Consider the following 12302-nt stretch of genomic DNA (forward strand, 5'->3'; position numbering starts at 1 on the left):
ATTCTTTAATCATGGCTTTTCTTCTCCGGACAAGCCTTTTTCCGGATGCCCCAAACAATCGGAAAGAGGCTTCATCTGAGAATATAACTTTTCCCCAGTCCTCAGCAGTCCATTCACCATATTTTCTGCAGAAGATCAATCTGTCCCTGATGTTTTTTTTGGAGAGAAGTGGCTTCTTTGCTGCCCTTCTTGACACCAGGCCATCTTCCAAAAGTCTTCGCCTCACTGTGCGTGCAGATGCGCTCACACCTGCCTGCTGCCATTCCTGAGCAAGCTCTGCACTGGTGGCACTCCGATCCCGCAGCTGAATTCTCTTTAGGAGACGGTCCTGGCGCTTGCTGGACTTTCTTGGGCACCCTGAAGCCTTCTTCACAAATGCAGTGGAATTTTTTTATGGGATTAAGTCAATTTTCATGGCAAAGAGGAACTTTGCAATTAATTGCAATTCGTCTGATCACTCTTCATAACATTCTGGAGTATATGCAATTTCCCATCTCAAAAACTGAGGCAGCAGACTTTGTGAAAATTAGTATTTGTGTCATTCTCAAAACTTTTGGCCATGGCTGTAGATCACAAAAAACAAACAAAGTATATGCAGAATAATAAACGGTGCAGCGCAAAAACAACAATAGTAAACTAAATAACCATGTCCATCAGTAAGTTGATATAACAATAGGTGGATGGCCCCGTGAATGGCAGGTGATCATCAATCGATAAAGTTGTGACTCAATGTGACAAGTCCTCCACCAATCATAAGAAATGCATTCTTGCCAGATCAGATGGACCATAGTGAACATATGGTCAATATTGCTTAGTTCCCACCATAGGGAAGAGGGAATGGATATAGAGATCCAGAAGATGACGTGTATACATCATTCGGCAGCAGGAAATGGATAGAGATAAAACAACAGATTCTAAGTGTAGACTGATCCGTTTAATAAAAAAATCCAATCGATCCAAACATAGCACAGAAGCACAATGGCAAAAAGAACCAGCGTGCAATGTGACAGCAGTGGTAAAATAAGTGGTACGTGAACGCAATGAGCAAGATAAAAAGCGGTGATGAGCCGCATACAGACAGAACGCGGGTGACGTCCCAAAAAGTAGCTCCTCCCCTGTATGCACGTTACGTCCGAATAGGACTTTGTCAGCGGTGAGTGGAGCCAACTTGTCACCCAGTGTCATTAAATAGAGCCTGGTAACATGGACAGCGTTAGAAATGCAGGAGGTGCCGCAACCGGAAATCCAGAGACGGAAACTTATCCTATCCCCACAAATTAGACATGAGGTCCCCAATAGGCTCACTAACATATTATACTTGTAATAAACGATATACAAAACATTTATTCATGTGACAATTCCTCACAAATGCAATTTAGAAAAAAAAAAAAAATATATATATATATATATATATATATATATATATATATATATATATATATATATATATATATATATATATATATATATATATATATATATATTAAAATTGAACAAACACCCACGATCTGATAAGTATGCTAAGTGCAATACAACAACCGGGACAGGTTCCCCATAAGATATAATAAACCAAACTCTGTACTAGACGTCTTGAGGAAAAAGGAAAAGAAAAAAAAAGGGACATTCTGAATCATTTATCTGAAATTAAACAGTTCAGATCAAAGTCCACGTTCAACCCCCATGGCACGAGAACCTGCATCTCGTGAATCCAGAAGTTCCCTCCTCTCCAGTGGGGCTTCACTCTTTCCAGTCCCCAAAATTTAAGACATTTAGGGTCCCTATTATGAAAGTATCTAAAATGTTTAGAAACCTTATGGGTCCTCAGACCCTTAATAATATTATTTACATGCTCACCAATACGAACACTGAGAGATCTAGAGGTCCTCCCTATATACTGAAGGCCACAGTCGCATTCAAGTACATACACTACACCAATGGTGTTACAGGTGATAAAGATTTTTGATGGAATATGTTTTACCAGTGATAGGGGCCACAAATCCTTCCTCTTGACATTATGTTTACACTTTCCTCCCAGTCTAAGTCCTGGAGAGCAGCCCTCATCCTTGGAAAATTTGCTCTTTTGAAATTAAGTGTTTTTTAATCTTTCCTGTATGTATTTCTTGCTTACAGCTAACATCAAATGAAATCATGTTATGATCACTGCTACCCAGGTGTTCCTTTATCTGAACATTAGTAATAAGCTCTGCACGGTTTGAGATTACCAGGTCCAACAGAGCATCATTCCTAGTTGGGGTTTCAATAAACTGGACCATAAAATTGTCCTGCAATAGGTTTTTTAAATTTTTGCCCTTTAACTGTTCCAGCAGTGCTATTACTCCAGTCAATTTCTGGGTAGTTAAAATCCCTCATTATTATCACCGTCCCAGCCCTTGCCCTTTCCATCTCTGCAAGGAGCCGAGTGTCCATCTCCTCATTAACATTGGGTGGTCTATAACAAACTCTAACTTTGAACTTCTCACATCTGTATGCAGTTCCACCCATAATGCTTCAGCCTCATCACACTCTCCATCAACCAGGTCCTCTTTCACGCTTGCTTTGAGGTCACTTTTCACATAGACAGACCCTGCCACCTTTCCTTTTTACCCTGTCTTTCTGAAAGAGCATGTAGCCAGGAATATTAATAGCACAGTCATGTGAGGATTGAAGCCAAGTTTCAGCAATACAGATTACATCATATCTCTCCTCATGCACCAGAGCTTCCAACACACTATTTTGCTTGGCAGACTTCTGGCATTGGTGAACAAACACATACATGTATTACATTTTTCTCTGGTGTTTTTCATATCATTTTTAGTAGTACAAATGGCACTATTGTTTCCAATGGCTGTTTGCAACATGGGAACTTTCTTGTCACCTGCCATAACCCTCCCCCCATCTATCCCCATTCCACTCTCCATTAATGTCTGACCCCTAACTGACCTGTGTGCCCAATGTAATTATAGTTCACCCTCCCCCTCAAGCCTAGTTTAAATGCTCCCCCAGCATTCCCATAAACCTCTCCCCCCAGCACAGCAGACGCCCTTCCATTCAAGTGCAAACCGTCTTTAGCATATAGGTTGCACCCCAATTAAAAGCAAAAGTATCTATAATGGAGTAAGTGCAAAGTACTCTCATGGATGGAACAGAGGGGAATAAATGGAAGAGGGGGAACAAATGTTTCACAACCACTTACCTGAAGATAATATAATGATACAAATGACAATGTTGACGGCTGAAGGAACCATGGGAATGCCCCCCCCCCCCCTGGAACTGAGGCAACATGATCCACGGCCACATGGCAGCCCAAACGATAGTGTAAAGACATGACAAGTGTGGGACCCAAGGGGCAGGAGTCATAATATTGGTGAATACTGTATTAAGTTCCCAGACAATTTCTGTGGAAGAAACAGTATGTATAAATAATTAAACCTGCAACATGGGCAGAGAGAGACCATAGCCCGAAGGGCATAGAAGAGTGTGAGAGCCTATAACAGAGTGAAAACGCTGTGTGAGAGAGAACCTGTACCTCACCAAAAGTAGTGATGTGGACACTGCCAAGGAAAACCCAACAGTGATGAGCAAGCAAAGATTATATACCTGCCACAGTTAAAAGCATGTTTATTTTCTGTGAAATTCAAGACTCCAGGCACAGCAATCGGCGACATTTGTACAGTGCTATTAGCTGCGTTTACATGCGGTTGCGTTTTTGCTGCGGCACGATATTTAACGGGGATTCGACTTGTATCCCCCGCCAATACCAGGCACTGTTTGGTATGAATCATGAGGGGGAACTCCACTCCAAATTTTAAATAAAAAAACCTGCATGGGTTCTGCCTCCAAGAGCATACCAGGCCCTTGGGTCTGGTATGGATTTAAAGGGGAACCCCTATGCTGAAAAAATGGCGTGGGGGAGAGAAGACTTCCAAAGTCGGAAGAAGGGAGAAGACCGGGCCACCACTAGTAAAAGAGCTGGAAGAAGATGGTGGAGGAGCCCGGCAGAAGGCAGAAAGAACCAGAGTGGAGAAGTCAGAAGAAGACCCACGGAGCGGCCTAATAAATTACTTTAAAAATTTGTCTAGTGTTTTTTCCTTCTTCCACTTTGTACCCCTACCCATTCACTTGGGGGGAAATGTACCCCTACCCATTCACCTGGGGGGAAATGTACCCCATACTCATTCTCATAGGGTGGGGGGCACGAAGCTTGCTAAATATCGGCTCACAGACAAGGAGGCCAGAGAGGAAAATGGCGCCGGCTCCTCTTCTCCTACAGACTCATCCGCGGAGAACACGGCGCGAGTGCTGGAGGCCATATCGGACTGCAAAAGTTCCCTGACGTGCAAAATTGAGGAGGTGAAAGTCGATGTCTCACTTATCCGTCAGGATTTGCAGAAACTGGCCATGTGGAGGACGAGATCCCGCTATTGCAGGTTACGGCTGAGCGTTTACCGCACCAACTCGCCATGGTTTTGAGGAAGCAGGACGATATGGAAAACCGCCTTCGGAGGTGTAGCCTGCGGTTTGTGGGCCTGCCTGAGGGTGCAGAGGGCTCTGACCCTCCGTTTCTGGAGAACCTGCATGTCACTACCTTCGGCCGGGCTGAATTCTCTACTTTTGTGGTGGAAAGGGCCCACAAGCTGGCTGCCAAGCCTCCCCCTCAAGGGGGACCACTGTGGACATTTATCGCTAAGTTACTCCACTTTTGTGACCGGGACACTGTCCTACGCCTCACAAGATTGAAGGGAAAGATCCTCTTCCAAAAGGTTGAGATCAAGGTTTTCCCGGACTTCTCGGCGGAGGTCCAGAAAAAGAGCTCAGTTCACGGAAGCCAAGCGCCACTCCTATGCCATGCTCTTTCCAGCTAGGCTCCATGTCGTCGGTGAGGACAAGGCACACTTTTTTGATACGCCGGAGGATGTTTTCTCCTGGATGGAGAGCGTGGCAGCACCTGCCCGGGAACCCGCGTAGGATTCTGGCCGGCGACGACGGGTTCTGCCTGGCGTGCAATGAGGGGGATGACTCTCCCTTCGTTTTATGGAGCTCTGAACTGCTTCACCTTAAAGGTACTGTGTTTTTTTTTTTTTTTACACCCCTTGTTCAGGGCTCCCTGTATACTGCTTGCTCCCCCTTGGGGGGATCCCCTTGCCATGCTCTGGCCAGATTTTTTTTCCCCATCTCCCTATTGCTTGATCCTACTTGTGCAATACCCTCGTCTGCTCCCCGTTCGTTCCTCTCGCTTTGCCCTGCCTGTATTCCATGATGGAGTGGTTGAACTGCAGCCCTTAACTTCTGTTTTACTATGGTGAGCTGCTGTCCGTTATATAGCCCGGGACATGGACTTGCATCCTCTTATTCTGTTGTCCCCCTTATGTTATCCTGGTGTTCCAAGACTGGGGGTCTCATTCCTTGCACTGCTGCTTGTTTTGCAGCAGATAATCGTCCCCTTAGTTGCGGATGCCTGTGTGGGCTCTGCTGTTTTCATTGATAATTGTAACGTTTGTATACATATGCAAAGATGGTATCCCTGGGCTGTCCGGGCTCAGTATGGTGTACTTGGCAGCTGCTTGGCACCTACCCGGACACCCCAGTGTGCTGTGGCATGCTTTTTGTGTTTTTTTTATTTTATTTTACAGTAAAAGCAATTTATTTTTGGAGTGCGGCTGTCCAGAAAGTTTTTCCTTAATTTTGCATCATTCTATGCATTGCCAGCACCCGTGGCTTTGGATCAGGTGAGGAGACTTTGATTAGTATCCTAGAGCAGTGATTTCTCTTTTTCACCCCAGTGTTCGTTTACTTTTGTTGATAGGTTTTTGTTGGGTTGCTATCAAATTTTTCTATGGTGTGCCGAAGAGTATAGTATATTGCTGTTTACCTGATGTTATGAGTGACATACGCTGTGGTGGGGCATTGTGTAATGATGTATTGCTGAGCGTCCATTCGAATGTATTGCGGTCTCCTGTCCCGGCTGCTCTGGGCCCTGTGGGTAATGTCGTGGGCCCTCCCATCTTTGGGGTGGCGCTGGATCGCTGCGCGCAGGCTCTGATCATCCGGGACATTGATATCTGCATGTGGCTATTATGCCCAACGTAAAGTTTATTACCTGGAATGTGTGGGGTGTTAGAGCCAGGCCAAAACAAAAATCTGTCCTCTCATATCTTAAGGCCCAACGGGCAGAGGTTATGGTGCTGGTGGAGACTCATTTGACAGGCCAACTCATGTTGTCCTTTACAAAAAAAACGTGGGTGGGTATATCGGGCTCCACACACTGCGAATTCCAGGGGTATTGCTATACCGGTGGCCAAGAATACGCAATTTGTGTTACTTATGCTTAGTTCTGACCCCCAGGGTAGGTTTTTATTTTTACACGCCAAAGTCAATGGTCTTGAACTCCTGATAATGGCTATCTCTATACCTCCCCCTTCCAATTTGATGTACTGACTGAAGGACTGGTGTTTGTCCCAATTTCCTACTGTCCCCTCGATCTGGCTAGGGGATTTTTTTTTTTGTTTACAAACTTTTGAGGCTAGGGGATTTTAATGTTGTAAACGGAGACCTAGACAGGTTGTCATTGACGCCCCTTGACAGCCACTCGCACGCTCATACTAGATTTGGTAAACTCCTCCTTGACCTTGCTCTTGTTGGACACATAGCGACACCGTTATTCATCGTATAGGACGTTTTCGTGTTTCTCGACGATGCATTATTCCATGTCGTGAATAGATCTCATTTTGGTATCCCGTACCCTCCTTCCCATTCTAGTCAACATGGGTTTTAACCCACATGTTCTTTCCGACCATGCTTCCTATTTGATTGAGCTCTGGATTGATTCCCCTCCTACGTCCTATACTTGGAAACTCAATCCCTTTTGGCTGATGGTTGTCCCTGACTTGGAGGGGGCTGGCATTGAATGGTATTTATTTTTCCAGGCCAATAGGGATACTGCACCATTCAAGGTGGTTTAGGGTTCTTTTAAATCTCATGCTCGCATGGTCCTATCCCAGCGCATATCTAGATATCGGAAGACCTCTTCCCAGGTGATTAGACAGGCTGATTCTATGCAGAGGCAGAAAAAGATTTCACTAGTAGTCCCTCCCCAGCAGACATACTAAAGTTACAGGCACGGGTGCTGAATGGTCTCAATTTCGAAAAAGCGGAAAGGAAGATATTTTACAGTAGGCAGAGGACATATGAATGTGGAGAAAGTGCAGGACAGCTCTTGGCCTATTTTGCCCACTTGGACCACAGGCCTCCCATGGTGGTTGTTATACCTGAAGGGTTCCACATGTATGGCACTTTAAGGCTGGCTCCACCCAGCAGTGATGACAAGGGTCAAGGGGCATAGTAGCCATCTTAGAGAGAGCACATGTAGGAAGCAGAGATATGTATTGTCCTGAGATGCATGTTGCAGTATACAGCCTGTACTGAATAAACCAGAGTCTTGTGTCTCTCACAACACAGAGGATATAACAGTGGTATCCCTCCGCAACACTGATGGAGCATTGCTTACTGACCCAGATGTGGTTGCTGAAGAGTTCTGCTCCTTCTTCGCATTATTGTACTCGTCCGCCACTGAAAACCCCAGAGAAAAAGTGGCTACACTTCTAGCTAGCATAGTTACCCACCCTTACGAATTCCCAGGTTGAGACACTAGAGGCCTCTATCACTACAGATGACATAACAAAGGCAATGTCCCTGCTTAATGCATCCAAAGCGCCCAGATCTGATGGTCTTCCTCTATAATTTTATACGGCTTATAATGAAACCCTGGTCCCTAGACTCCATGAGCTATTTTCTCACATATTTAAATCTGGCTCCCTGCCCTCTTCTATGAATAAGGCCTATATTGTACTTATACCTAAACCTGGCAAGAATTTGGAACTTCCCGAATCCTACCGCCCGATATCTCTTTCAGATTTTGGCCAAGATCCTGGCGGTACGCCTTAACGAAGTGATTCTTTAATCCATCCGGATCAAACCGTGTTCATGCCTGCTAAAAATACGGCATACAATTTGAGTAGACTACGTATGAACATACAAGCTAGGCATGACCAGAGTTGTGGTGTCACTCAACGCCGCAAATGCTTTCGACTTCATCGAGTGGGACTATCTTTGGGAATGCTTGGCAAGATTTGGATTCGGACCCAACTTTATTAGGTGGATCCGCCTCCTGTATCAGAATCCGTGCGCCAGGATCTTGGTCAATGGACGGGTCTCTGCCCCTTTTCCCCTCTCCAGAGGCACAAGGCAGGGGTGCCCCCTATCCCCATTATTGTACGCTTTAGCGGTAGAACCTCCCTTGCCTCTTCCCTCAGAACTCATCTTGGGTTCCAGAGCCTCTGCCGTGGTGAGCTGGTGGAAACGGTCAGTCTATGTACTGACGATATGTTTTTGTACTTGGCTGATGCTGGCCAATCATTACAGACTGCCCTTGAGGTTATCCAAACTTTTAATCATTATTCCGGCTTGAGGATCAATTGGGATAAATCCCAGATCCTTCCCATAGATGTGAGTGTCCCCACAGCACTTCAGGCATCATCCCCACTCATGAGGGTTAGTTCTCTGAAATACCTTGGGATCCAAATCACTCGCTCACCTGAAGATTTTGTTAGATCCAACATAGAACCCCTGATAGCGTTTCTGAAATCTAAAACGCAGACGTGGGCTTACCTCTGGGAGTGATGGGTCGTGTAAACATGGTTAAAATGATTCTCCTCCCTAAATGTGTTCTTTGGCACGCCTCAGTCTACTTGCCCCTCAGAATTTCTAAATCCATCGAAGCTCTCCTCAACTCATTTGTGTGGGGCACGGCTCTGCACAAATTGTCCTGGCAGACACTGAAAAATCCCACGGAGTTGGCAAGGGTAGCGTTACCTGATTTCAATTTATATTACTTGGTGGCGCAACTGTGCCACTTCTTCTATTTGGACAAGCACGACAAAGACCGATACCTGACATTGATATGCTCCCCTCACGCTCCCGGGCTCACTCACCCATTCCAGGTTCTTTTTAAGGACGACATGGCGGGTGCTTGGGCGATGGGAAGTCGTAAAGGACTACTCTACCACCATTGTAAAATCTGGGAAGTGGTGAGGTGCAAATTGCAAACGTCACCCACTCACTTTCATACACCCCTTTGGGGTAACCCTGGCCTAAGTGAGTTGCTAACCGTGCCTGACCAGGTCCTTTGGATTACCCAGGGGGTAAGATATCTGTCGGACGTTTATCATATCACAGTTCTGAAATCGTTCCAGCAACTTAGACAAATTTAAACTTAAAGACGAATTTAACCTCCCTAACTCCATGCACTTTCGCTACCTCCAGCTCCACCACGCTCTTCGGGCTCAATTCAGTGATACTTCCCCCTAATGTTAAACAGCTGGATGTTCTTTGCATCATAGCAGGGCAGGATTCCCTGAAAACGTATCTCGTGTTCTATAACTCTCTTCTTCACCCCTCTGCTGCGATTATAGCATACAAACTAAAAGATCGATGGTCTGGGGATGTGGGGGAGCCGGAGGATGACGAATGGGAGGACGCTTTAGACACTTGCAAAAAGGTCTCAACCAGGCTATCGGACCGTCTCACGCAGCTTTATATTTTACACTGATTGTACCTGACCCCTATTCGATTGGTCAAATACAAACCTGACTATAACCCACTGTGCCCTAGATGTGACCGTCCTTCCTGTACCTTTTTCCACCTTCTTTGGTCATGCCCGGTAATACAGGACTATTGGTCACCTATAGTGAAGTTTGTTCACGACGAGATGGGGTCTCCCCTGACGCTATGCCCTAAGCAATGCTTACTGGGGATGTTCCCAGATTCAGATAAATATTACAAAATATTCCTCCAAGAATCACTCTTTGTAGCCAGGTTACTTATAGCGAGGAAATGGCTTCAGGCTGCACCACCGTCACTTTAAGAATGGGTCTCTGCAATTAATAATGTCTTGCCAAATAAAAAGGAGATTTATGTTCATAGGGGCTGCCCAGCCAAATATGGCAAAAATTGGGACACTTGGTTAGGAAATGCCGCAACATGTAATGAACTGCCTGATTTGATCCTTTTAGCATTCTTTCATTTTATTTTTATTTTTAAAATTTGGTTTTATCTGTTTTACTTCTGTTGGGATGGACCACCGAGCTTCCCTAGTAGTTGGCCCAGTGATGTGACCTTACATGTTCCAGCAATTACTATATGAGCCTACATGCTGTGATACTGACTGTAACAAATCGGTTGTATGCACTGTCCACCTGGATCCCCCTGTTATAATTGCATTACCGGTACAAGCTGTGTCACTGTATATACTCTGTGTGCCTTTACTCTTTCAAATAAAACACCACATTATTTGTAAAAAAAAAAGGGGGGGGTATAGTAACATTCTGTTTCAACATTGCTTTTATACAGAGAGCTAAGTAATCGGCAGTTGGGACATTTGTAGGAATTGTTAGCATAAACTTTCAAGACCTAATTTACTTCCTGCAGAACTGTGAGTTGTTAACCCATTACTGTTTCCCTGGAAAAAAAAAGGAACGTTTATAATTCTGAAGAGTAAATTTTACTGTTTTTGCAAACTGAGTAACTTGCAATGTATGTGTGTGTCTAACTCTTCTTGTTACACTAAAAATGTTCAATGTATTTTATGTGAGGCATAGATGAAGTATTCTCCCCTACATAGTGGTTGCTTTGGTCTTAAATGATAATATTGGGGGTTTAAAGCACACATTATTCTGCCTTATATTTGATATTATGCCTTTATTTTACTGTTGCATCTTCTGTTTTTAGCCAGTACTAGAAGTGTTTATGAAAAGAAGCTACAGAAGCTGTTGAAAAAAGTCCAAGAAAATGGAGATGCTCATGACGATCAGTATTCAGACAGTGATGATGAAGGTTGGTGCAGACTGCTACAAAACAAAACTTTTTGTCTAGTCCGTGTCCGTGTACAGTATCTCACAAGTGAGTACACCCCTCACATTTTTTAAAATATTTTATTATGTTTTAATTTGACAACACTGAAGAAATAACACATTGCTACAATGTAAAGCAGTGAGTGTACAGCTTGTAGGGTTTCACCGATACCACCGTTTTAAGACAGAGTACAAGTACCAATACTTTTTGTTCAAGTACGCACCGATACAGATTACTGATACTTTTTTTTAAATGTCATGTGACAGTAGCACTGATGGACTCTCCTAGGTGGCACTGATATGCAGCACTTATAGGTAGCATTGACTGATGGGCACTGATATGCTGGCTCTGATAGCTGAAACTTATGGGTGATGATAGGTGGCACTTATGGGCAATGATAGGTGCAACTGATGGGCAGGCAGTGAACGGATAAGAGAGAATCAATAAGTCAACTTTCTCAAGTATACAAGTGCTGTGACACCCATCTTGATACACTCTGCATTCGGCCTCAGTAAGCCAGCAGTTTGAAGACAGCAGCAGAAATCGTGTTACACCCAGCCCATATAGTTGGTGAACTATATGGGCTGGGTGTAACAAGATGTCCACTGCTGCCTTCAAACTGCTGGCTTGCTTAGGGCCGAGATGGGCGTCGCTCTGTTCAATCTCCCAAGAGACCGGGGCTGTCACTTCCATTAACGAATGTGACGGCCCATGTCACGGATTATGACTGTTGCAAGCTTATCTTCCACTGCTGCCAGCCCAGGACTCTCTCTCGCCTCCGCCCACTGACTTCTGGGAGCCACCTCTTCATACAAAAGGTATTGGGTCAGGCATCAGGAGCATTTGCCCAAGTACAGGGAGCAGGTGTGTTAAATTTGGTGTTATCGCGCTCACGTTCTCATACTGGTCGCTGAAAGTTCAACATGGCACCTCATGGCAAAGAACTCTCTGGGGATCTGAAAAAAAGAATTGTTGCTTTACATAAAGATGGCCTAGGTTATAAGAAGATTGCCAAAATCCTGAAACTTGGCTGCAGCATGGTGGCCAAGACCGTACAGTTTAACAGGACAGGTTTCACTCAGAACAGGTGTCACCATGGTCGAACCAAAGAAGTTGAGTGCACGTGCTCAGCGTCATATCCAGAGGTTGTCTTTGGGAAACGGATGTATGGGGGGTTTACCTGTCAGTGCTCAGACCATATCCCGCACACTGCATCAAATTGGTCTGCATGGCTGTTGTCCCAGAAGGAAGCCTCTTCTAAAGATGATGCACAAAGCCTGCACATACAGGGAGTGCAGAATTATTAGGCAAATTAGTATTTTGACCACATCATCCTCTTTATGCATGTTGTCTTACTCCAAGCTGTATAGGCTCGAAAGCCTACTACCAATTAAGCA

General features: G+C 44.8%; 1 protein-coding gene across 7 annotated transcripts in view; it reads left to right on the forward strand.

The window, feature by feature from the left end:
• Positions 1–12302, forward strand: part of LEMD1 (LEM domain containing 1) — a 376965-nt gene that overhangs the window by 150823 nt on the left and 213840 nt on the right. For all 7 annotated transcript variants that reach the window (XM_040337551.1, XM_040337548.1, XM_040337546.1 and 4 more), the window contains one exon: positions 10783–10887. In XM_040337551.1, the coding sequence (XP_040193485.1) occupies positions 10783–10887 (105 nt within the window). The remainder of the gene's footprint in view (positions 1–10782; positions 10888–12302) is intronic.

The sequence above is a fragment of the Rana temporaria genome, chromosome 2, assembly GCF_905171775.1.
Source record: "Rana temporaria chromosome 2, aRanTem1.1, whole genome shotgun sequence".
NCBI classification, from domain to species: domain Eukaryota; kingdom Metazoa; phylum Chordata; class Amphibia; order Anura; family Ranidae; genus Rana; species Rana temporaria.